This window comes from Quercus robur, chromosome 12 (genome assembly GCF_932294415.1).
Source record: "Quercus robur chromosome 12, dhQueRobu3.1, whole genome shotgun sequence".
NCBI classification, from domain to species: Eukaryota; Viridiplantae; Streptophyta; class Magnoliopsida; order Fagales; family Fagaceae; genus Quercus; species Quercus robur.
In genome coordinates this window covers 35,344,256-35,370,363 of record NC_065545.1, presented here as the reverse complement: position 1 = coordinate 35,370,363, position 26,108 = coordinate 35,344,256, and the positions used below count along the sequence as shown (strand labels likewise).

The 26,108-nt window shown below is 32.3% G+C and overlaps 1 protein-coding gene and 1 long non-coding RNA gene across 2 annotated transcripts in view; both read left to right on the top strand.

The window, feature by feature from the left end:
- The window catches only part of LOC126708436 (disease resistance protein Roq1-like), a 48,487-nt gene extending 33,532 nt beyond the window's left edge, over positions 1 to 14,955 (top strand). Inside the window, exons 2-10 of the mRNA XM_050408230.1 lie at positions 2,451 to 2,652; positions 6,411 to 6,873; positions 7,706 to 7,768; positions 11,665 to 11,882; positions 12,344 to 12,476; positions 12,666 to 12,756; positions 12,871 to 13,323; positions 13,426 to 14,772; positions 14,935 to 14,955. Of these exons, the coding sequence (XP_050264187.1) occupies positions 2,451 to 2,652; positions 6,411 to 6,873; positions 7,706 to 7,768; positions 11,665 to 11,882; positions 12,344 to 12,476; positions 12,666 to 12,756; positions 12,871 to 13,323; positions 13,426 to 14,772; positions 14,935 to 14,955 (2,991 nt within the window). The remainder of the gene's footprint in view (positions 1 to 2,450; positions 2,653 to 6,410; positions 6,874 to 7,705; positions 7,769 to 11,664; positions 11,883 to 12,343; positions 12,477 to 12,665; positions 12,757 to 12,870; positions 13,324 to 13,425; positions 14,773 to 14,934) is intronic.
- Positions 14,956 to 14,999: 44 nt separating this feature from the next.
- LOC126709758 (uncharacterized) lies at positions 15,000 to 22,386 on the top strand. Its single transcript, XR_007649476.1, has 3 exons — positions 15,000 to 15,557; positions 21,302 to 21,611; positions 21,787 to 22,386. It is a non-coding gene; the product is annotated as an uncharacterized LOC126709758 (long non-coding RNA).
- Positions 22,387 to 26,108: the final 3,722 nt, after the last annotated feature.

The following is a 26,108-nucleotide window of genomic DNA, read 5'->3' as shown; positions in this document are numbered from 1 at the left end:
CCAAAAATTTTACACGAGTGAGGAGATAGAAATATAGATTCTTATAGTAAATGCTAACGTGTGAGTGGTGAGCTTGGCGAATTGGTTTGATGAGATAGAAAATTGGTTTGCGAAGGAAGGGTGTTAACGTCTTTTCATAATGAGGGCTTTAATTACAAATTTGCCCTTAAAGACTTGAATAATGAGTAGATTTGGTTTAAATCCAACACTCTCGTACTGTGGTTGGTGACAATTGGTTCGGTTCCCATGCAAAGAACAAACATGAGTCCCATATGATTGATGTACTCTCTCTACTTTGTAGTTGTGACAACTGATTGAATTTTGCATGAAAATGATTTGTTCTTTTATCTTTCAGTTTATCTCGTCCTTTTTTATTTCCTTCTTTTTCCATGTAAGTATTTATTCCTCTCAGACAAGGTTACATGGATGAAGGAGCCCTAATCAATTTTCATAGACTAGACTAGAGAGCCTTTAATTTTCAAGCATTTTGACTGCACAAGCAGAACAACTGAGCATCCATGTGAACCATAGACAATAGCAACTTTTATTGAAGTTAATTTCCCATAAGATTAGTGCTTAAGAATTTGGATGATGTTAATACCATACTAGTTTGGCATGCACGTACTGGTTTAAACTATAATGTTTATCCTATGCTCAGAGTTCAATTTTCTTCAAAAGACTTTTCACCAGTTTATATAGTGAAGTTTAATCAAAAGCCTCACCACGTTTAGCAAGGTTTCTTTATTGTCTTTTATTCAAACATCTAACATTTTCATTGCTTGCCACGCATTCGAGCTGATGTGACCTGGTCACATGCATTAGTGACCCAACTTTGAAAACCAATCTGACTCTCCTCAGTATGAACAAGCCGTATATCTTGTTTCAATTCTCTTATCTAACAATATTTTCTTTCTCACTTCGTGAATTTGTTTGCTTTTAAGTTTTGATACGATCATTTGTTTTGGTATCCGACAATACTAAATTATTGTACTTTCAACGAATAACTCTTGGCGTACCACACAAAATCATTAGCATCCGACAATACATCTTGAACTGTGTATCAATGCACAGGGACGGAGTCAGGGTACAAACCTAAAAGGGGGACAATGCTTAACGTAAAGCTCATAAAATTTCATCACATTTATTCACATCGTAATCTTATATCTATAGATGCAATTTGAGATTTGCAATAAACTAATACTAATTTTGGTGATTTTTCAAATTTTAATTTTAAGATTTTTATAAATTATGACATCAACATTAGAGGTTAGAAATAATAAATCATCAATATTAGCTTATGAATAATGCTAGGGATACATCCAACTACCCAATTTTTTTTTTCTTTTTTTGAGAAACAAACACACACACAAGGGAGAGAGAAAGGGGTGCCAACTACATAGTTGAATCCACAACATGCCTCACAAAAATTAGGTTAGTCCTAAACAAAAAGCCGAATAAACATATCTTACAAACCACAACAAACTTTTTTTTAGAGATAGTTTTCAACCTCTGATGTTTAATAAATTTCACCGTGGTCAAACAAAGTACAGACCATCAATTTTAATTTTTCTCTTTTCCCATTAGCCCGCCTGCCCATTAAGTTCTCTAACGACAGCCACACCTCTGATTTCTAAAACATTAAAACAAAAATCATAAAAACAAAAATCCAACTTTATTTTATATTTTTAATCTTTCTTGTTTCACCTGTTCCATTTTTATCATTGTACCCGCGAGTCTATGACCAACATATTATTTAAATATCTTTTAGGCAAAAAAACTCATTTTCGTCTCTATATTTTTACGAAATTTCCATTTTGGTCCCTATCTTTTTTTTCCACCGTTTTTAGTCCTTATCTTGAAAAACGCATCTCGTTTTAGTCCTTTCCGTTAGTGCCCTAACGGCCCCGTCCTATGTGGCAGATGGAACTATTAAAATAATAATAAAAATTTTATTTTGGCATTAAAAAATGCCACATCAGCATTTAAATTAAAAAAATTACTTTATTAATTTTAATTAAATAAAAAAATAAAAACAGAATTAAAAATAAAAAATCATATAATTTGAGATCTAAGTGTGTTTTGAACAAGAACAACAAGAACACAAACCTAGATCTAAGAACACAAACCCAGAAATTAAAATCCAAAAATTAAAAATTTCAAAACCACCATTTTCTCAAACCCAGCAAAATCATCAAATCCTAAATACCCAAAGTACCAAATAAATCCAAAAATACAACACAACAAATCTAAACAAAAAAAAATCTCAGAAAAACCCATCAACCACCACGTCTGAAGCAAGCCACGAACCCAGGGACAATCACAGTGACCAAACCCAGGTTTCTTTGGATACCTCCATGGAAAGCTTTGGCTCACACATCATTAGAAGCAAGCAATCTAGTAACACTGAGCTTTCTCTTTCTCTCTCAGGCTTTCATTGTTGACTTTCTCAGAACTTTGACTCTTCCATACCCGGCTCCTTCTCATGGGTATTCGGGTCGTCTTCTTCTTCTTCGGGTTCGAATCTTTCATGGGTCACTGTCTCTTCGTCTTCCCCAGGCGTCCCAGACAGTGACTCTTCTTCATCTTCATCCTCAGCTAAAGTCTCAACCTTTGCTTCTTCTAGTGCTTGTGCTTCTGATTCTTGCTCAGAATGTATGGGTTTGTGATTTATTGGTGGGTTTGGTCACTGTGATTGTCCCTAGGTTCATGGCTTGCTTCAGACGTGGTGGTTGATGGGTTTTTCTGAGTTTGAGATTTTTTTTTTTTTTTTTGTTAGGATTTGTTGTATTTTTGGATTGATTTGGTACTTTGGGGCTTTAGGATTTGATGATTTTGCTGGGTTGAGAAAATGGTGATTTTGAAAATTTTAATTTCTGGATTTTAATTTTTGGGTTTGTATTTTTAGATTTGGGATTATATTCTTGTTGTTCTCGTTCAAGACACACTTAGATATCAATTCATGTGATTTTTTATTTTTAATTCTGTTTTTAATTTTTTTATTTAATTAAAATTAATAGATTAATTTTTTTAATTTAAATGCTGATGTGGCATTTTTAATGTCAAAATAAAATTTATTATTATTATTTTAATAGTTCTGTCTACCACGTAGGACGGGGCTGTTAGGGCACTAATGGAAATGACTAAAACGAGACGCATTTTTCAGGATAAGAATTAAAAATAGCGGAAAAAAAAATAGAGATCAAAGTGGGAATCGCGTGAAAATGTAGGGACGAAAATGAGTTTTTCGCCTATTTTTTATTGTAACATAATCTTCTCTCTCTCTCTCTCATCAAATCTCAGTGAATCTTATTTCTATCCTTTGCTGACATTTTCTATTGATACTTATCTCTTCTCTATAAAAATCGGAGGTTTTCTCCCTCTCCCTCGCTCTTTGTTCTTGCTAATGCCACATATTGATGGGGCAGAAAAGTTGATGTGAAACTTGTCACATATTGGGTCCTAATACAATCAACCATCACATGCTATCATGAGTACCATGTGGAGTCCATCTAAATTCCAAAGTGCCATTTCCTAGTTTGGGAAACAATAATTTAATAGGTAAAAATAATATCCGTTATAGGAAATTTGCATTTTGAGACCCATTATGTCACCTTGCACTACATATCATAGATGATAGAAAAGTTGCATAGTCACTATTTCATGGATTAAAAAGAGTCGCCTGAGACTTTGACGCTTTGACGGGACAATTGATCTTTTTTTTTTTTTTTTTTTTTTTTTTTGAGAAAGAAAACTTTTCACACCTAGTAATTACCTACACCTATGACCTCACCTACCCATCTTATTTGGCTGACGCAAGCTAACAAAAGAAGCAAAGTGACATAACAAAAGCGCATTTTGTTATTTGACTGACGCAAGCTAATAAAAGCGCATTTTGTGCTTCACATGTCTCTTTTTTATTTTTTCATGAGATATAAACAGTGAATTTAGGTATGTGAACAGTAAAATGCGCGCAAACAAGTGTATAGAGTAGTTTGAGTAATGTTGTTTAACTGTTTTTGAGACATTAACACTTTGATGGGACAATTGATCTTTTTTTTTTTTTTTTTGAGAAAGAAAACTTTTCACACCTACCTAGTAATTACTTACACCTATGACCTGACCTACCCATCTTATTTGGCTGACGCAAGCTAACAAAAGAAGCAAAGTGACATAAAGTGAGCATTTGGGAAGGGCATTTTGTGCTTCACATGTCTCTCTCTTTTTCTTTTTCTTTTTCTTTTTTTTTTTTCTTTTTTTTTTTTTTTTTTGTTTATCGGACATGAATCGTAAATTTAGGCATGTGAACAGTAAAACGCGCGTGAACAAGTGTATAGAGGAGTTTGAGTAATGTTGTTTGAGTATTTTTGATATACGTGTAGGTGAAAAAGTATATAAAAATGTGTGTAATGTTGTTTAGAATGTGAAAATGTGTGTTAGAACACACCTACCAAACAGGGCCTTTGTAACACAATCCATACAAGGAAACTCTGCGTCTGAGTTGTGGATTTCAATTGTCATTCAAATTTGTTTTTTAGTAGGGCTTCCACGTATGCATTTGTGTGAGGAGAATTTGTGAGTTGGATAGTAACGGAATGGTGCTTTAAAGACTTAGATGTCCCGCGTTAATTGGTTTAGGGATTAAAAGTGGTAAAAATAAAATGTAGGGACTAAAATGGAAAAAAAAATCAAAATGTAGGGATTAAAAATGCATTTACGCCTAATTATTTATTATGTGTTATAATAATTAGGGAATCAATTTTAGTTATATAAAATGCCACAAATCAACCACAAAATTTTTTTTCCCTCCATTTTGGCAATACCATCGTTACAAATCAATTGCCACAATTTTTTTTTTTTAAAATTCCTCCCCAAGATTTCGGCAACTTGGTTGCCACAATTTTTTTTTTTTTCTTCCCTCCCATTTTCAGCAACTTAGTTGCCACAATTCATATTTTCTCTCTCCTCCCTTCCCTACAATTTTGGCAACTTGGTTGCCACAATTGGTTTCCCTTTGGGCACTCCACATAGCACTAACACTTCGGGCACTTCACACTCACTTGGGTAGCAAGAATTTCGGTAATCTCATTACCGAAATTCAATTTTTTCTCCCTCCTCCATCACATCACTTATCTTTACTCTCTCTCATACTTTTTCTTGCAATTTCAGCAACATCGTTGCCGAAATTCACTCTCTTTCCTCATTTTTCCAAATAACTTTGAATAGTACCTATATCACCAATAAACTCAATTTTTTGCAATATTCAACTAAAAGACTCATGAATCTGTGTGAGGTCCACCACAATACAATATTACGAAGGAGGTGTGAAATTTTCAATTACTCTCTAAAATTAACACTATGTTTAAAGAAAGGGAAAAAAAAATTAAGGGAATAGATTTGAAAAAAAAAAAACCCAAGGAAAAAATAATGCTAAAAAATTATTTTATTTTTTATTTTTTGTAAATTATAAATGAATAATTCATTAGGAAGAATTAAAAGTAATTTTACAAAAATATTCATAACTTTTTTATACTTTTACAAGGGTACAAGAGTAATCTTGTATAAAAAGTTAATCATTTCTCTTTTTTCTTTCAAATCGGACAAAAACAAAATTTGGAAAAATGTGTGGTATCCCCAGCTTCTATCAATTTTCCCATTTTCTACTTCCTCTCATCCAGTGCAACTAAACATAATATAAAAGGTTTTAACGAATATTTTGTAAGAACTTCCTCAACTGCCCATGCTTCCTCACTACTTTCATCTCACTTTCCCTTTTCCTTCTCCCAAACCCACAGCACACTTCAATAACTGAAGCAAAGCTCCAATTCCGCCGATTAGCACCTTCAGCCTGAGATATACACAACTCCGTTCACCGATTTTTGTTTCCGATGAGACCCAAAATCAGCCCCTCCATTTGTTGGGTTTTATTTTGATATTTTTTTTTTCCATGTTCCTCCATTTTTTGTGTTGTGTTTACTGAGACCTTGGCTCACTTGGCTGTGAATGCTTGTTTATTTATGCCTCTTTTTGTACTCTCTACTCAAGTATAGCTTTAATGCTTCTTTTTTTGTTTTTATTTTTTTTATTTTAGAAGTTTCTCTGTCTTGTTCCTTTGTTATAGCCATGGTTTTATGAACAATGTCTACTTTGCTCTATTGTTGGCTTGGGAAAAAAAAATTATCTGTACCTAGACCATCTTTGCCCTACATACCCAACACTTGCCCCTGAGTTCTGAACAGTGTGACTTTATTTGTGGTTTCTCTTTCTCATAAGGAACAAAAAAAAGGGGTAATGTTTGACTCATCTGATGAAGGGAAAGATTCAAACCATTGCATCAAATAGTTTTTCTTCTTTCATAATTTATTTTCTTTTCAATTTTTCTTCAGTTCTAATTGATTTTTTTTTCCATGCAGATCTATTCCTTGATTCAATGGCTTCAAGTTCATCATCTTTCCCAAGTTCTTCTATTTCTTCTACCAGCAAATGGACGTATGATGTTTTCCTGAGTTTCAGTGGTGAGGACACTCGCAATACTGCTACGGACTTTATATATTATGCATTAGTAGAGAAGGGCATTAACACTTTTAAGGACGATCAAAAACTTGAGAAAGGAAAAACTATTAAACCAGAACTCCTTAGAGCGATCAAAGAATCCAAATTTACCATAGTCATTCTCTCAGAAAATTATGCATTTTCCACTTGGTGCTTAGATGAACTTGTAGAGATCATTGACTGCGAGACAAAAAAGGAAATAACAGTTTTCCCTATTTTTTACAATGTGGATCCATCTGATGTGCGAAAACAAATAGGAACTTTTTCACTTGTTAAACATGAAAAACATTTCAAGGAGAAGGTGGAAACATTACAACAAAAAATGTTTATTACAACAAAAAAAATCGTTGCAATAACATCGAAGTCATTGCAATAGTTTATGCCAAGTGTTGCAATAAAATTTGAGGTAATAAGTTTGTGCAACAAAAAAATTTTGTTGCAATAAACCTTAAATATTTTAATGAAAATTTTGATGTAATTATATATTTGCAATTGCAATAAACAATTTATTACTTCGAATATCTTGTAGCAATAGGCTATTATTTCATGAATTTTATTACAATAGATTGTAAAGAATTGACAAAAATAATTTGGGTTCAAATTATTGCAATGGTATATTTATTATAATAGTTAAATTTTTCATATTTTTTCTTACAATAGATTGTAAAATAATTGGAATTAGATCATTGTAATAATATATTCATTGCAGCTTCATGTTTGTCATTGCAATAGATTGTAAAATAATTGATATTTTAGTTATTGCAATGTTAAATTTGTTGCAATAAGCCATCTCTTTGAAATTTCGATCTATTATAATATATCGCAAAATATATAATTCGTATCAAGTTATTACAATGGTTTCTTCAATTTAAGTTATTAAAAAAAATTGATTTCTTCAATTTAAGTTATTAAAAAAAAATTGATTTCTTCAATTTAAGTTATTGCGAAAAATTTTCTAAATTCAATTTAGTATTAAAATCTCTATTGCAACTGAAAATTATAAATTATTACAACTAATTATTATTAATGTAATAATTTACTATTTTTAAGTTACTATTGCAACGACATTTAATTTTTAGATGTGATATTATGTCTAATACCACCATACTAATTTTGTTGTATTAACACTTGATGTAATAGACTTATTTTGGTGTAGTGAAACATGGAAAGCTGCTTTGAGTCATGTGGCCGATCTTGCCGGATATCATGTAAAGAATAGGTAATTTTTATTTGAAACACACATACACACACACACACACACACACACATATATATATATATACACTAGTCATTTAACCAGTGTGATGCATGGGTTAAATTACTGAATGAGTTTGGAAGGAAAACAAAAGCATTATATTTGAGTTTATATAGTTACTATTAAGACTTTAAAAAGAAAAATAGTTAGCAACGTAGCATAGATGCATGGAATGCTTGTGAGGAGATGGGTTGATGGCTATAACTATCCACAACAGGCATTGGAATCATTTAAAAAAAAATGTAATCATAAATAGGTAATAAATAACACTGTATAACTAAAAAAAAAAAATTAAAGGACATAAGAAAATGACTTAATATTTTAAATATATATTCATAGTTAATTAGAATTTTTTTATAGAAAGCATAATTGATATCAAGAACATAATAAATTTAGGCCTAAAAAACTAACTACATAAATAAAATTTTAAATTATCATTTAAAAAAAAATATTTTGTGATTAATATTGAATTAGCAATGTACAAAAATCTATACAGTATATACGTCTAAGTATTACTTTAGTCTTTGTAGTATATTATATGCCCATACCAATTTAAAAGGAAACTGTGTAGATCTAACTGATAGAGTCACGTAACACAAATATTCTAATAACACTATTGGGAGATAGTTGGAAACCAAAGCCCAAGTGAAAGATGAAATAAATAAATGAAACAAATTTAGTAAAAAATTTTTTTTGGGTATAAAATAATAAAAGTAAGGATGGAATGGTATTTTATGTGTACCTTCTAAGAAGTTTCCTTTCTGCTTAAATGCCTATTTGTTTCAACTTTTTTAGCCCAAAAGTCACATTTTGAAAAAAGCCAGCCCTTTAAGTGCATTTGGTTAGTATAAAACGCAACTTTTTCCAAAAAGTTGCATTTTATACTTGTGAAGAGAACGCACAATTCCATTTTGGAGTCTCAGAGGTCCATTTTTGCCAAAAGTCTATGTGCGTTTTGATATATCCGTTGGGTGAGTTGGGCAATTACCAAATTAACCCAAAGAATAAAGGATGCTCATGTCTTCGTCTACGCACAGTTCCTCATTCCTCTCAATAACAAATTTCCAAATCCAAACACAAAAAAATCTATAACAAATTCCCAAATCAGCTAAGGAAAAAAAAAAATCAATCCCTTGCAAATTAGGATTCCTCAAAATGCAAAACAAAAAAAAAAAAAACATCAAAATATTCCTCTCAATAACAAATTTCCAAATCCAAATACAAAAAAATCTATAACAAATTCCCAAATCAGCTAAGGAAAAAAAAATCAATCCCTTGTAAATTAGAATTCCTCAAAATGCAAAACAAAAAAAACATCAGAATATAGCAAAATCTTTCAAATGGAGTTTGTACCCATTTGCGTTTGTTTTGCTTTGATCCAATTTTCCCGATCTGCTCTGCTTTGCTCTGAATCATCCCGTTTGTAAGTGGTTGAATTTAGAGAAAAAGAAAAGAATCAAGAAGATCAGGGTGAAGAATTGCATGGGTGTTGCAAACGAAGTTCTTAGAGAAAAAAAAAATGAAGAGGAAGAAGGAAAGCTGGAACGTTCTAGAGTTTGGAGGAAGTGGTAGGGATAAAAAAAGAAAAGAAGTAAAAAAAGAAAAGTGTAAGGGTACATGTGTGGAGGAGAAAAAAAGAGGGGGAAAAAAGAAGGTAAAAGAAGAAGAAAGAAATGCGGTAGTGTAGGGAAAAAAGAAGAAGAATGAGGAAATGGTATCACAATATTTTCACAATAAATTTTAAGTGGTAGGTTATTATTAGCTAATAATAGTGAGAAAAAAATAATTTTTTTAGAAAGAGAAAAAAATAATTTTAATAGTACGTTCAAATTAAAATCAGTATCAATTTTTATCACAATATTTTCACAAGACTTTTACAATAAATCTTAAGTGGTAAGTTATCATTAGCTAATATTGGTGAGGAAAAAATAATTTTTTTAGAAAGAGAAAAAAATAATTTTAATAGTACGTTCAAATTAAAATCAGTATAAATTATCACAATACTTTCACAATAAATCTTACGTGATAGGTTATTATTGGGAAATTATTGTGTACTCTCGGAGTATCATAAATGCGTACTCCCTCCTCTCACATGAATGGTGGATCCCACTAATTAAATTCATGGTGGGACCCACCATTTATGTGAGAGGAGGGAGTACGCATTTATGGTACTCCGGGAGTACCTAATAATTTTCCATTATTATTAGCTAATATTGGTGAGAAAAAAATAATTTCACAATATTGATTTAAGTATGAAATAAACTTCCTTATATATACATTGTCCTTTTTGGTAATTTACCCCTCAAACTACCACTTTTATAAGTGCTAGCTATGCACTCAGCTTTTTCAAAAAAACACTTTTTAATAGTTTTTACCAAATACTTAGTTTTTTGAAAAAACACTTTTTCATTATGCACTTTTTGAAAATTCAACTTTTTCAAAAAGCTCAACTTCAAAAAGTTGAACCAAACTCAACAACTTAGAAGTAGCAAAACTCAACTCCCTCACGTGACTATCATCTCCTCTTCTACAACGCCACTTTTTCGTTATCTTTTTAATTCTTTCCCTTTCTTAATTCTCTTCATTCTTATCTTTTCTATGACATTCCCTCGTCTCCTTTTTTTTTTTTTTTTTTAATCTCTTTTTCTCTCATAGTGCTTCTGTAACTCTCTCCTATGTTTTTAATTTTTAATTTTATTTATGTTTCTTTTCCCCCACAATAAGATCATCCATTGCTTTCATTCTCATCTTCTTCTTCCTCTTCTTCTGTCGAATGCTGTAAAAGTTGAAAAATGGGAAACTATTGGGTTTGGTGGAGTTTGGACTTGTAAAGTTGAGAAGTAGAGAGACACATCAGATCATGAAATTAAGATTTTATTATTTTGGCCTTTCTATTTTTTTTTTCTTCTATGTTTTTTGTGTCTTTGTTTTACAATTGCATGGTACTTGTATCCAGTGAAACAATACAATTTTTTAAAGAGAAGTCAACTTCTGTTAGTGTTAGACAATTTTGAGGTTAATAAATATAAATAATGTGGTGTACCATCATCGCTGCCGACGGTAATTGTTCCATTTTCTTCAACAATGATTCAAGAGTACTCCTTGAAAAACAACATAATTAGTTGCCAAAATATAAAAGAAATAGTAGAAAAACAAAGGTAAATCAGAATGAAGTGATAAATAAGGACAAAAATGGCAGACCACGAAAATGCACCTCCAGTTTACTTAGTGGTAATGACTCGAAAGCGCCAGTGATTTTCATGAACATGTTGATCACTTGCTGTATTGGCGTTGAGATTGTCAATGATTTTTTTTAAAGACACAGGTGTGCAGTTGGAAAAGAAAAAGTGCTTGCAAATTGTAGTTTTTTTGCAATCTGGTTATATTTATATGTACTGAGGGAAAATAATAGTATGATACAGTGTAGTGATTTGTTTCTTTTGGTTGTGGTTAGTTATTTAAAATTCCAAAAGATACAATTGTTCAGTGTCTTATTTTGCAAAACGAAAAGACACAATTGTTTGGTTTTTTAATGGCATAAATTTATGTAGCCACATGGCGCAATGAGATAAGGTCAACAAAAGGTCAAATGTTTCGACTACTACTTATTATATAGATATAGATATTCAGCTAATCCACTTTTATCTATCTAACTTCATTTAAACCTTTAATTGACATATCTTTTTTTATTTATTATTTTTTGAAATAAATAAACCTTCATCAGATCTCATTTAATTTTTGTCATAGCCTATCTATTTAAATATTTTTATTTAGTCAGCAGATTCGAACACCTAATATCTACCATATTTTTCATGGGACCTATTAATTGGTCATCATATCTTGTTCTCTCTTCATTGCAGTCCTCTCTCTACAGCTGTCAAAAGCATTGCGGGACTAATATCACGAAAATTGTGTCGTGAATTCTCAGAAGTTACTGAGGGCTTGATTGGAATAGAGTCTTCATTGTTGGAATTGGAGTCATATTTAGCTTTTTGGTTAAAGAATGAAGTTCGCTTTATAGGGATTTGGGCGATGGGGGAATGGGGAAGACAACCCTCGCCGAAGTTGCCTATAAGATGTATTCTAAAGAATTTGAAGTTAGTTGTTTTATTGATAATGTTAGGGAAAAATCTGAAAAAAAAGGTTACCTATCATTGCAGAAAAATCTTATTTCTCAAATATTAAATGACACAAATTTGAATATAAAAAATAATTGTGAATGAGAACACATGATCAAGAATATGTTACATGGTAAAAGGATTCTTCTTGTTCTTGATGATGTAAATGATTTAAACCAATTACAAAAGTTAGCTAGGAAGCGTGATTGGTTTGGTCGGGGTAGTAGAATTATCATAACAACAAGAGATAAGCACTTGTTAGAGACACATTTAATAGATCAAATGTATGAAGTTAAAGCATTGAAAAATGAAGATGCTCTTCATCTTTTTTGTTCAAAAGCTTTTAAAAACAAACTTGTCCCAGATGAATATTTAAAACTGTCCAAAGGTTTTTTGAATTATGTTGCCTGTCATCCTTTAGCTCTTATAGTTTTGGGTTCATTTTTGTATAAAAGAAGTGCTGTTGAATGGGAAAATGAGTTTGAGAAGCTCAAAGAACAACCCAAGCTAGATGTTATCCGAGTACTAAAAATAAGTTATGATGGACTTGAAAGGCAAGATCAAGAAATATTCAAAGATATTGCATGCTTCTTTAATCACGAGAAGGAAGATTATGTAGTACAAATACTAAAAAATCATCTTGGCCGCTATCTTGGATTATCCAATCTCATTGACAAATCTCTCTTGAAAATTTCTGAAAATAATGAATTGTGGATGCATGATTTAGTAGAAAATATGGGTAGGGACATAGTTCGTCAAGAGTCCCTTGAGCCTGGGGACCGCAGTAGACTGTGGCTTTATAAGGATATTGATCATGTGTTGAAAAACAATATGGTAAGAGGTTATTTACTTGAGCTCATACCATATCTTCTTATTTAGCAAGTTGAAATATGAATAATTATGCTAATAATATATTTTGCATTTCACAAATTCCTTTTTTATTATCAGGGAACAAAAAACTTTCAAGCCATGGATATAAAGGGAGCCAAGGATACAAGTATTTATCATGAAGAAAAAGACACATGTTGGAGGCCACAAGGGTTAGCTCCATTGGTGACACTTCAGGGGTGGGTCCTAAACGCTCTATCTTGGCAAGGGTTAGCTCTATTGGTTACTCTTTGGGGATGGGTACAAAGGACTTTATCTTGGGAAGGTTTCACATCATCAAAAAAACCAGAAGGGCTACTTAGGGACCCTAACACCTTTTTGAAGATGTATAATCTTAAATTTCTGAGAATTCATAGTGTTTCGTTGCAACTTGACACTTCACATTTACCTAATGGTTTAAGCTATTTGGAATGCAATGATTATCCTTTAAAATCATTGCATTCTTTGCCAGCTGGGCTTGGAGAACTTCGTTTGTTGCGTAGCAAACTTAAACTACTTTGGGTAGGAATGAAGGTAAGATTGTTAATAAGTATCTTCATACAAATTTGCTTTTAAATTTCAATAAATAGACACTATAAAGTTAATTATTCTAAATTTTTTCTTTTCTTTTATTAGATTTTTGAAAATTTAAAGTCCATCAATATGGATGGCTCCTTGGAGCTAATTATCAACCCTGACTTCAATGGAGTCCCAAATCTTGAGGAGTTAATTCTTGCCCGATGTTCAAATTTACGCAGGCTTCATCCATCCATTGGCAAACTGAAAAAGCTTAAACTTCTTGATCTAAAAGGGTGCCTAGAACTAACTAGTCTTCCAGAGAAGTTTGAAGTGGAATCTCTTGTGACTCTTAATCTTACTCATTGTTTAAAAGTCAAGAAAATTCCTGACACCATTTGTAGCTTGACATCGCTTAACAATCTTTATCTTTCTGGATGCTCAAAATTTGACAAATTGCCAGAGGACTTGGGGAATATCGTAAGTCTAAAGAAGCTTCATTTGAGTGGAACAACTATAAAAGAGCTGCCTTCATCAATTGAATGCTTGATTGGCCTTACTTCATTGCATCTAAGAGATTGCAAAAAAATTGACAAATTGCCAAAGGACTTGGGGAATGTTGTAAGTCTAGAGATGCTTGATTTGAGTGGAACAGCTATAACGGAGCTACCTTTGTCAATCGAATTTTTGATTGGGCTTGGTAGATTGCATCTAGATGGATGCCCAAAATTTGTCAACTTGCCAAAGAACTTAGGGAATCTCAAACATCTGAATTGGCTTTGTTTGCAAGGAACAGCAATAGCAGTTTTGCCATCATCTATTGAATGTATGGCTGCCCTTAAGTATTTAAAACTAGAAGATTGCAAAAATCTTGTGTTTCTTCCAAGCACCATTTGTAATTTGAAGAAGGTAGAGTGTCTTGATCTTATTGGATGCTCAAAAATTGCCAACTTGCCGGAGAACCTGGGGAATATGGAAAGCCTAAAGTGGCTTTTTTTGGGTGAAACTGCTATAAAAGAGTTACCTTCCTCCACCATTCACCTTGAAAAGGTCTGGAGAGTATCTTTCAAAGGATGTCATTTGTCATCATCTTCATTGACTTCTATGCCAAGAAGTCGCGAGATAGATCTCAGTGACTGCCAGCTTTCGGAAATTCCAAGCGGTATTGACTGCATCTCTATGACGGAGTTATATCTAAGGGGAAATGATTTCATTTCCCTTCCTGAAAGCATCTCCCAATTCTCTAGGCTAACACATCTTTACTTGGATGGTTGCAAAGACCTCCAATCAATACCAAATATTCCATCCAAAGTTGAATTTATATGCCTAGACAATTGTACCTCACTGGGGAGATTGCCAGGATCACCAAATCATTTCCACTGGTCATCTTATAGGAATTTCACTGTCCAGTGTTTCAACTGCTTCGAATTGGCTAACAATATTCAAAACTTAAGTAACATGTTTCAGGTATCTCTCTCTCTCTCTAATCTCTGTGTGTTTTCTAAATATCACCTGTCTCTGTCTCTGTCTATGTGTTGGGTTTTATTTATTTACCCCCAAGATCATGGTTTGTATATTTCAGGGACAAAGTAGTCAACAAGTTCCAAAAGGTTATATTATTCCTGGAAGGGAAATTCCGAAGTGGTTTGAAAAAGCAAACATATCTGATACTTTAGTGGCCTCTCGTTATTATTCATCTGTGGGACCCACTATAATAAAAAAAGTGAAGATACAATTGCCTGGGTCTGGGTCAGGGTGTGATGAGTGGTGGGGAATTGTTTTGTGCATTGTTTTTAAACCCACCGAGGAGCGTCATCATGATTACCAACTGGACTATCTCTTTGAAGTGGATGAATGCCTAATGACTTATTACGCATTTGGACTTGGAGACCCTACTTTTTTTATTAAAATTACGGCAGAATATGGAGGGGAATGGTCTCGTACATATTATACGTCAGAATATGTTAAAGTGGAATCGCATCATCTTTGGCTGCATAGTCTGTCCAAGGAATGTTTACTTCCAACAGAGATTGATAATAAGCGACTCCATGAAGTTGAGCTTGAAATAGAGACCGGGCGCATGGAGGTGGAGAAAATTGGGCTTCGTGTGGTATAAAAGCAAGACATTGAAGATCCCAATTGAGATGCTTTCTTCAGTTGGTGATGAAATCTAGGGTTTGAAGATCCCAACCAAAATATGCGAAGCCCATGATGAGGATGATGGGGAATTCTTTTCTTCACTTCTTTTACCTGTGAGTTATCAACTTTCTTCTTCTTCTTCTTTTTTTTTTTTGGCTAAGCATATGTGTAATGCTCTGTTAAACTTCTACTAATATTCAAATGCATATTGAGATTTCTTGTCCCCCTGTAACGGTTTTTTTTGTAATTCTTTGTTACTGTTCGACGTATATAATAATGTTTTCTTTTTTCCTTACCGGCATTTGGGTCTGTGGTTCATGCTGAAAAAATTTACAAAAGACACCTTGCCTTGTTCAGATGTTGATTTTGCTCAATGATTTGCACACCTACGTATAATTGAAGTTAGATAAAGAGACGTAATCAAAAAGTGAATTGAAGTTGCAAATTTTTTTTTGTTTTTTTTTTTTTTGTTTGGTCGTCAAAGAATGAGAAGTTAATAAATGGGTAACTATTCAATATTTATACTATTCTCGTGTAAGGAGCTAATATTATCCCAAAATATTATAATTTTTCAATGGGATTGTGTTATAATTTAGTAGTAATACCCCAAACCCATACCAAGGATTTAGATGCACAACTTGTCTTAGAAATACTCAACAATAATATAATGGAACAGAGCGTAATTAAATATCCACAAATAAACTTCAAATAATCAAAATCTTTCCTATGAAATCCATAAAACAAAAACTTGAACAATAAAGTCTCCAAATACAATCTCAAAGAGTTCCACAAATGCCAAAATTACTATCCTAAGAAAATATACTAAAACAATCCCTCAACTAACATAGCTCCAAAAGAAGTCTTCAATCTATGTCTCCAATGATCTACCACCAAAAGATATTCCACTGCTCTAATCTGAAAGGTGGAGAAAGGGGGGTGAGCTAGAAGCCCAATAAGAGACTACATAACATGAGGATGTCTTTCAAAACAAAACATTAGTATCATTAACAAAATATAGTCTTTACAAAACATTTACCATAATATTGTAATCAATAAATAAAATAGTAACCACTTTAATTGGCCAAAATACACTAGATAGGTAGAAACAATTTAATATAGTAATAAACAATTTTTCCACTTGTAACAGCCAATAACAATAAAACAATAATTTGATGTGGAAAACATTAAACATTAGCCAGACAAAGACATAAGCTGCTAAACACTCGGTGGGTGATTCCCATGGGGAACAATAACACTAACCTCAGAGAGGCAACACTGGCTCCAAAGAGCAAACGATAACACTACACCACACCACAATAACACTACATCGGCCGAAGACCAACACTTAACCCTGTGTTGGCAAAGGTTGCAGACTGTCTTGTTGACTATTTGAAAACATTCTCATTTTATTACAATATTGTCAATACCAATCATATATCATATAACAAATACTTTCTCAAAAATATAGTTTTGAGTCATTCATAACATATACAGTTTCAAGGTAATACTCAAGAAATAATAAAATTCAAGTATGTGTACAAAGTATTGATAATGGTATGAGTTTTTGAAAACTTCACTTTTACAATTATGTATATATATAAATATATTTTTACCAAAAATATATATAAATATACACGCCTTGAGAGACGTCATGTTCTGAAGTCCACTTACCTCTAGTTGCTAATACTCGTAGTCTAGATCCAAAATCAAATGAGCTTTTCCTCCACACCTAAAAGTAAAGGAGTAACATAATTATATAACTAATCTACCTTGACGTATACCAAAAGGATGTAAGGGACACTTCCTAAAAATTTTATGCTTATAGATCATATTATCCCACCTTACATATACATGGCATCCAATAAGATTCCTACCCGTAAGACATAGAAAGGATGCTATAGGTTTACAAATTTATTTCTACCCATAGGACCTAGTAACCTGTATCATGCAATGACAAAATCTAGAAACTTGAAACAATTATATAGATTACAAAAGTTATGAAGCTAGCACCACCACCCATATACGTAAATCCCAACAACAAAACATCTACTAGCTTAACCTATGTAGGATGTGATGCTACTCCACGTACAAATATGAGGATATATTTCAAAATCAAATAAAATAATCCAAGTCTAAAATACACTTCCATGATAACTTCCATTCCTAAGCAACTGTTAGTATCATTCCAATATTTTCAAGCAGCCTAGAGATGAAGCTTCCTTAATCAAATATGTTATCATTAAGGCGTGCATATATTGATGTTTACCTCAGTATAACGAATTTGCTGGCTGCCCCTAGCAGTTCCACGGCCTTGTATCCCTTCAATTTTGAGAAACCCTAATTCTCTTCTCTTAGTCTTTTATACGCTAACCACTCTCCCTTTCACGTGATTGACTTAAAAGACCCAGTATATAAACCTCTAAAATAACACTCCAATTCAGTCTAGGAAGATCAATCTGACTCCAATTAGTACTCTTAAATAACACTCCTACTTGGGCTAAAACTCTAAAGAATTCCAATAATACTTAAACTCCTAATCCAAATAGGTTTTAGTCTCTTATCCTAGTCCTAAAACAATAAGGAGACTAAAAGTTTAATATGAATAATCCACAAAATAACTCTCACGTTACATCTTTTATTTATTTTGTTTGTAGATATCATAATATAAAATAATATCACCTTCACAATAAATTAAATAATTCATCAATTTCACTTTAGAAGCAATAAAATTAAATTTAAGTGAGGCGGGTGTTACAGTATGCACCAACACTTTCTTTGAATTTTCATCGTATCATTTTTTGGTGCAAAGAATACATGTTTATTGAAAGTTCAATAAGTGTATAAAACACCTTGAATGTTTAGACCCTCAATTTACAAATTACCAATTCAAGTTTAATATCAAACAATTAATGTGCGAAAAATGAATGTAAGCTTAATACTGAATTGATAAACAATCTAAACCAAATAAATTCACATCCATAGCAGAAATTAAATGGAAAAGATTAAGGCAAAAGAGACGCAAACACAAGGACAACACTCGATGTGTTATCGAAAAGAAAACCGAAGCCCTCGGCGTAAAACCTCTCCGTCGCCCTCCAAGCGGTAAACAATCCACTAAAGAATGTAGTTGGGATATATGAACAGCAGAAGACCCTTCAAGCCTAATCTACCTAATGTACTTAAGCCCTCTAAGCTCATACTCCAACGAGGTTACGCCGAACTTATTTCTTCTTTAGCTTGCCGGATTCCGCTACTTGACCATAGCATCTACCAATATGAAATTGGTCCCTTCTTAACTGCTTCCCAAACACAAAATGGTCTCCTTACAGATATGGGTATGGTGAGAAAAGGTTTTGGTAATGTATCTCTCAAGGATTTGACAATGGAGAGAAAGAGAGTAGAGGAATTTGAAGAGTCTCTATGTGAAGATTGTGGATGAATCAATCTTGTTTTTCTCTAAGGTTTCTCTCTCAAAATTCTCTCTGGAAGCTTTCTCAATATCGTGGGTATAAGGGCATATATATAGTAGGGTGAGAAGGAATGTGAAAAGTCAATTTTTCCCAAACAGGATGTTCTGGCGACTTGACCTTGCGACTGGGTTGAGTCGCGAGTTCAAGTCGCGAGCTAACGACCTGGCCAGCCTGGGACTTTTGTCTTGTAGTGCAACAGCTGGCGCGACTCTTCAGCTTCTGGCATGCTTGACACGTGTACACCTTTTTGGTGGCTTGCAAGCCACGAGCCACCCGCGAGATCCAGTCGCGAGTCCCTGCTTCTTTGCACAATCTTGAACATTTCTTCACACTCTCTCACACACTACCCTTACTTGATTCCCACCTAAATACAGGGTTACTAATTGCTAAAATACAAGCAAATTTGGCACGGAATAAAGCCAACAAGATGGTTGATAAAATTCAACCTTACAATATATATATATATGCCAGGGAATGGTATGCGGAAACTAGCAACCCCACAGCGAACGTCCAAAACATGAGCTACCCTACAGAACATAGATCAACTGTCTCACTGGTAGTCATACTTCTTAACCTGAATTTACAACAAAATTAAGTGACGTTTAAATTATGTTAATAAAAACAAAAAAACATTGACCCTAACACAAATTTCAAAGTAATAAATACAAACACATGTCATGACTCATGAGTCTTGTAATTTAGTAAAGTTTAAATGTTTGCAATATATGATTTTAAGTCTTGATAGGCCTTGTTAAAAGGTGAACTACTGTGTATTGCTTTTGTTTGTTGTTTCAACTAAAGATTCACTGTCACTGACAATGAGACATAGATTCTGAATCTACACCCCCTTTAAGCTATTTTCAATTCCCATAGTTAATAATATGCTTAAGGACTTATGCAGTGTTAAGATCTAGATATAATTAAAATTTGCCTATAACCTTGGATGTTTTATTTCTGCCCAAAGAACAGGTTTTACTTTACTAATTGTTGCTTGAAAGTTGTGACTCAACAAAGTTGGTGATCTGAGATAGGTCTTGTATTAGCCAATGGCTGTTGGGTTTAATGTCACTTCCACCTCCTACAAGAATGGGATGGTGGGTGAGATCGCAGGTTCAAATTTTGATGGGTTTGTGGTTTAATTGCTTAGCAAAAACTTATTAGAAAATAGTCTTATATAATGCTGCTGCTGCTGCTGCTTTTACTGTTGGTGTTTTGTGTGTGTGTTTTCATTTTCCTTTTGCAAATGATCCTTGGATCAAATTCCATCTGCTCCCTACCTAAATAAGTGGTAGAGGATAGCTTATGGGTTGAATCACATGTAGGTCTGTGATTCAACCCAAGTATATGTGAAAAAAATCCAAACAAGGCCAAGGCCTCCCCCCCCCCCCACAACCTTTTTTTGTGGCTGTGGAGGCCCATACGCCAATTGTTTTTCAATGTGTCTAACTATATATATAGTATAGCCTAACCTATTTTTATGCTTCAATTGGGGCTTTTATAAGCAAGCTGATCTCAGGTTGACCTTGTTTGGTTAACCCTTATTTGCTTAAAAGCTGCAGGAAGAGACTTTTATAATGCCAAATGGTGTAGTTAATCGTAGTGAATCTAAGTCATTTTTTGCTTACCCAACTAAAAAGTAAAAGAATCTAATTCAGTATATCCTTTTCATTTAAAAATCATAATAACTCCACTAAATAAAAAGAAAAGAAGAAGACAAACACAGTGCATGTGGGTGTAGAAGAGTTAATCTAATTGTTGTCAGATTTTCATGTTCATTTGTAATGCACAGATTGCAACTTGATGTCATCTTTAGGAGAAGTTCAATTTCTTTTCCTTCTGAATTGATTTCTTGTCCACCACATTTGTAGAGGGAAATAATAATTTGAATTTTCTTATTTCAGTTGGATATAGTTTGATGAATGCTACAGACTGATCATAAAATTGGTGGAGATCGGCTTCAGTTGAAAACCAGTAAAATTTATACATATTTATGGGAAAATAAAAAAAGAAGTTGGAACTTACTGATTTTTTGGAACTTATTAACCACTTAAGTTGCTTATAATTTTGAGTTCAAGGATGAATTGCTTGGTTGTTTTCATAACTGTATTGTCTAGAAAGTATCTATTTCAATGCCTTTAAGTTAAGTTTATATTTTTGGGGGGAGATAACCTTCTAGAGCTTCTATATTATTCATATCAACAACATGTCTTAAACCTTGCATAGTGAGTTGGTGTCTTAATCACCAAGAACGTTCCATGTCTTTGCAGTCTCATGTAACTGTCAAAAGCCATTAGCTTGTGAAAGAGCTGGCAGTATAACGCTGCATTGCCCATTTCTTTCAATTTGTTTAATTTTTTTTTCGTGAATTATTGATTTTTATGTCTCAGCTCGTGAACCCAAACAACAAGGACATCAGGGATATTCTAGGATTAGCCCCCCCAGCAATGACTCGGAAATTACTTTGGAGTGCTAGTTAAAAATTTAGAAAAGGATCATCTAATGAGATTGTGATGATGATTTGTCATCTTATTGGATGGAATAGCTTAGCTTGTAATGCTACCGGTGGCACCTGTTTTATAGAGCTGCTCTACTTGAGTATGGATTTCTTTCTAGTGATTTTTCTGCAGAGTGGTCAAACTTTCACGAATGATAGTCTCTCAAACAACTGCTGGGATTCATTAGCTTCAATTGGAAGTGGTATGTGATAATGCCTTAAAATGTATACTTGTTATATATTTATATGGGCGTTATCTCCTTATTATTATGCTTAATTTGTATAATTAAGCCATGATTTGCATTAGTCCCTATTATTTATCTTTACATAATTTCTTGAATAAAATGCTATTCATTGTGTGTAATTTTCTACCTTCAGGAAATTATGTGAGAAAGATGAGTTTACAGGAATTTGTGAGAGAATGGAGGCCAAACTAGAATTAAAGTGGAGCTAAAGGACCATGCTTAAATGTCTAAGGAGGTGCAGCTGGAGTGCTTGGATCGTCTACCATGATTGGAAGCTTCAAATAAGGAAAGAAATCAAAGAAGCAGAATCTGAAAAGGAAAAATCTGATTTGAGTACTGATCAGTATTTTAGGCGTATCTCTCTCCTCAAAAATCCAATTGACACAAGGCCAGATGGGTTGGAACCGTGACTTAAATATCTACAACTTTCCAGTTTTGAGTTTTTCGAAATTATCAATTTTTGAAGGCCGAAATTAACTCACAAGTTACCGCTGTAAACCTGGACGGAAATTAAAATAGTAAATGTTTTATTTTCTTGGGACACTTAGACATGAGGGTTTTGAAGGGAGGCTGGTAGAACGAATTTTGGCAGAGAAAACCTTGTATTTTTCTTTCTCTAATGGCAGCCTAAACTCTTTGCTAGGGCTAGGGGCTATGTTTCTTCTATACGGTATGAATATTTAATGTGATTCTTTCTAGGATTTTATCAATAACATATTTGATTGTTCAATTAGATTTCTTTTGATGTATTAGTTCTTCCATGCTTTCAATAAGTTCAATCCTGTTTTTCTTATTGTTTAGATGAATTTCTAATAGTTTCAAATAGAAATCAGGTTTTAAAGTGAATGGGTTTTTCTGAAAATTTTTCTAACCGCATTATTAATCAAGGTTATCATGCGTTCTTGAATTGTCTCAATTCAACAGAATCATAAGTTTTTAATTGTATAAGAACAATCAATTATGAAATAGATATTTTCTTAGATCACAAAGAATTTCATATCGATATAGGGAAACACCCTAATGTCCTAGTATTTACATTATTGATTTAAATCAGTTTTTATTATTATTCTTGTTAACAATCACCAAGCAAAATTATTTTTCTTCTTCATCCAAATTGTTATTTAATTATATTGTCTTTGAATTTACCCTGCTCCTTGTGGTTCGACCTCGGTATTCCGAGAATTATATTGCTACGATCTCCTGCACTTAGGAGTGAGCAAGCAGTTTGTATGATTATTTCTTCCCCGACTAAAAAATCATTCCTATTTGAGGGAAACTAAAAAATGTGTAGATTGTGTTATGGTTCACACCATGTATTTGCTACACTTGTAAGATATCTGATCTGCACTTCATAATTTTTTTTTTTTTTTAGAAAGAAAAATTGTTATTTACTGTTTATTTTGAGATATCATATCAGCTATTTTTTTGATAATTTAATAGTTATAACAATGAGGAGAAATTCAAACCCCGGTTCTCGTAAGAGTAGGTAACATCACTGAATTACTATTTATTTTATGTCTCAGCTCGTGAACCCAAACAACAAGGACATCAGGGATATTCAAGGATTAGCCCCCCCAGTAATGACTCGAAAATTACTTTGGAGTGCTAGTTAAAAATTTTGAAAAGGATCATCTAATGAGATTGTGATGATGATTTGTCATCTTATTGGATGGAATAGCTTAGCTTGTAATGCTACCGGTGGCACCTGTTTTATAGAGCTGGTCTACTTGAGTATGGATTTCTTTCTTGTGATTTTTCTGCAGAGTGGTCAAACTTTCACAAATGATAGTCTCTCAAACAACTGCTAGGATTCATTAGCTTCAATTGGAAGTGGTCTGTATGATTATTTCTTCCCTGACTAAAAAATCATTCCTATTTGAGGGAAACTAAAAAATGTGTAGATTGTGTTGTGGTTCACACCATGTATTTGCTACACTTGTAAGATATTTGATCTGCACTTCATAATTTTATTTTATTTTTTTTGAAAAAAAATTGTTATTTACTGTTTATTTTGAGATATCATATCAGCTATTTTTTTGATAATTTAATAGTTATAACAATGAGGAGAAATTCAAACCCCGGTTCTCGTAAGAGTAGGTAACATCACTGAATTACAAGGCTCTTGACATATCTTATGCACTGTTAATTCCATGATGTTCTATATTTTGTCTTCATCTATATGTATAGATGCATAGAGATGAAACCCAAGGTTGATATATGGTGGATTTATCTATAACTAAAGTACATAGTTGCTAGTTTAAATGTTTTGTGGAAAGTCCCCCAAAAAAAAAAAAAAAAGCTTTGCAGAATGATCAAAGTATGATAGGAAATTTTTTCTTCTTCTAAACACGAGAATATGAGCACCCCCAACAATGGAAAACATGTAGGAAATGCTGGTCAAACATGCTGGAGATGTGCATTGTGAAATAATGTAAACTAGTACTTCTTACAACCGTGATATATATCCCAACATTGACAAAGGAAATCACTGCTGTAATATTTTTTCCATTAGACAAAGACAATCTACGGTAAGTGGCTATGGCTGTTTAGTTAACATACATGCCTCAAATCTCAAGGTGCATGCTAACTTTTGCGGGAGATTTCTTTGAATTGGTGATTTCACCATAAATATCATTTAATTTTTTTATTATATATTTTTTTATTTGAACATGAGTACATGATTATCGATTAAGCTAGATAACATTTTTAGGATTGATTTTATTATTATTTTTTTTCGGTTGGACAAGTTTGAACTTGTTTAGAAACTACTCCTCCAAAATAGGTTGGAGCCAGGAATCTACTCCAAGTCTCCAAACTATTATGTACCATTTCATAAGACCCATCAATATATATTAAATCACATGATTTATTAAATAATGTAAAGACAAAATTTAGCTACAAAATTGGTTGTAGCCTAAGACTACAATTTTACTCAATAAAATAGTCATCATATACCATATAATAAAAGTTGGGCTTAGAAGCCATAATTACGTCAAGTGGTTTCACCAAATTGCAAAAAAAATTTAGATTTTTAGATTAAAAAAAAAAAAAATATATATATATATATATATATATTTTTTTTTCTTCTCCTATAATTTCTAAGTTGATAAAAATCATAATTTGATTACACCCCAAATTCTTCATCTTATCCATGTAATCTTTATTTTGTACGTGTAGTGTATTATAAAAAATGCAGTAACTTATATATATATATATAAAAAAAAAGAAGAAGTCTAAAGCAATTTAATTTGCAACAACATATACTACACTAAAAAAAAGAGATCTAATACATCTTAAATTGCAAAAACGTAGAGACACAGTGTAATCTAATTCTTCTTATTTTTTAATTACTACACTAAAAAAAGGTCTAATCCATATTTCAGAATTTTTTTTAGATTTATTTTTTTTAGGAAGATTTTTTTTTTTAAGATTTAAAATAATAAGACACGTAAAAAAAATAAAAAAATAAAAAACCCTAAACGTGGATAAGATAACTAATTTACTTAAATTAGGATCGTGTAACCATTAGTATTTTGTTTAAAATTAAAAATTATAGGTAAAAAATAATTTTAGAAAAAAATACACGCTGTTGATTAGAATTTCACATAGAATTGGTGTTTCTTTAATTCCAAACCATCTAATAATTTATCTTATAATTTAACTCCAATATAATTTGAAATTCTATGTCTAATCGAACTCTCCCAAGTCCTAACTTCCAAGTTTTTTGGATAAACATGCATCCTAAGTGATGAGTTTTTCGTTTTGTTCTTTTTTTTTAAACGTTAATTGCGATAATTTTTTTAATACATATCTTATTCCTAATACTTCTATTTCTCTTATAATTCCTAAATTGATTAGAAATCTAGCATCTTCACAATTGAAAATTCTCTATATATACGGTTTTTTTTAGTGTATTCTTATATATTTATATGCACAACTTCTTTATTTACGGCTTCTTTCTTTCTCTTTTTTTTTTTTATAAATTTTTTGGAGATAGAAACACTACTTATAGTTCTAATCGATTTTTTCTCTCCCCATTATTAATAATAAGTTTGTATCTCTCTTTTTGTTTGCATTAGAATACTTTATTAAAACCACACTATTACAGGTATGTTTCTATTTTTGTTTTTGTTTTTATGTTTCACTTATGAGTCATAAATGCAATTATAAATCCATGAAATCAATTATATGAACCTCTATATATATTTCACCTTTATGATTTGTCAAGCATCAATTATTATTTGAGTTTGTTTTGTTTGTAGTAGAATGTTTTATCAAAGCCACCATCCACTCTATTACAGGTATGTTTATTCTCTTTATTTTTGTTTTCTATGTGATTATGTTTATGAGTCATAAAGTCAATTTTAAATCCATGAAATTCATTATATAAACCTATATAAATATTTCACATTTATGATTTGTCATTAGTTATTATTTGAGTTGTTTTTGTTTGTA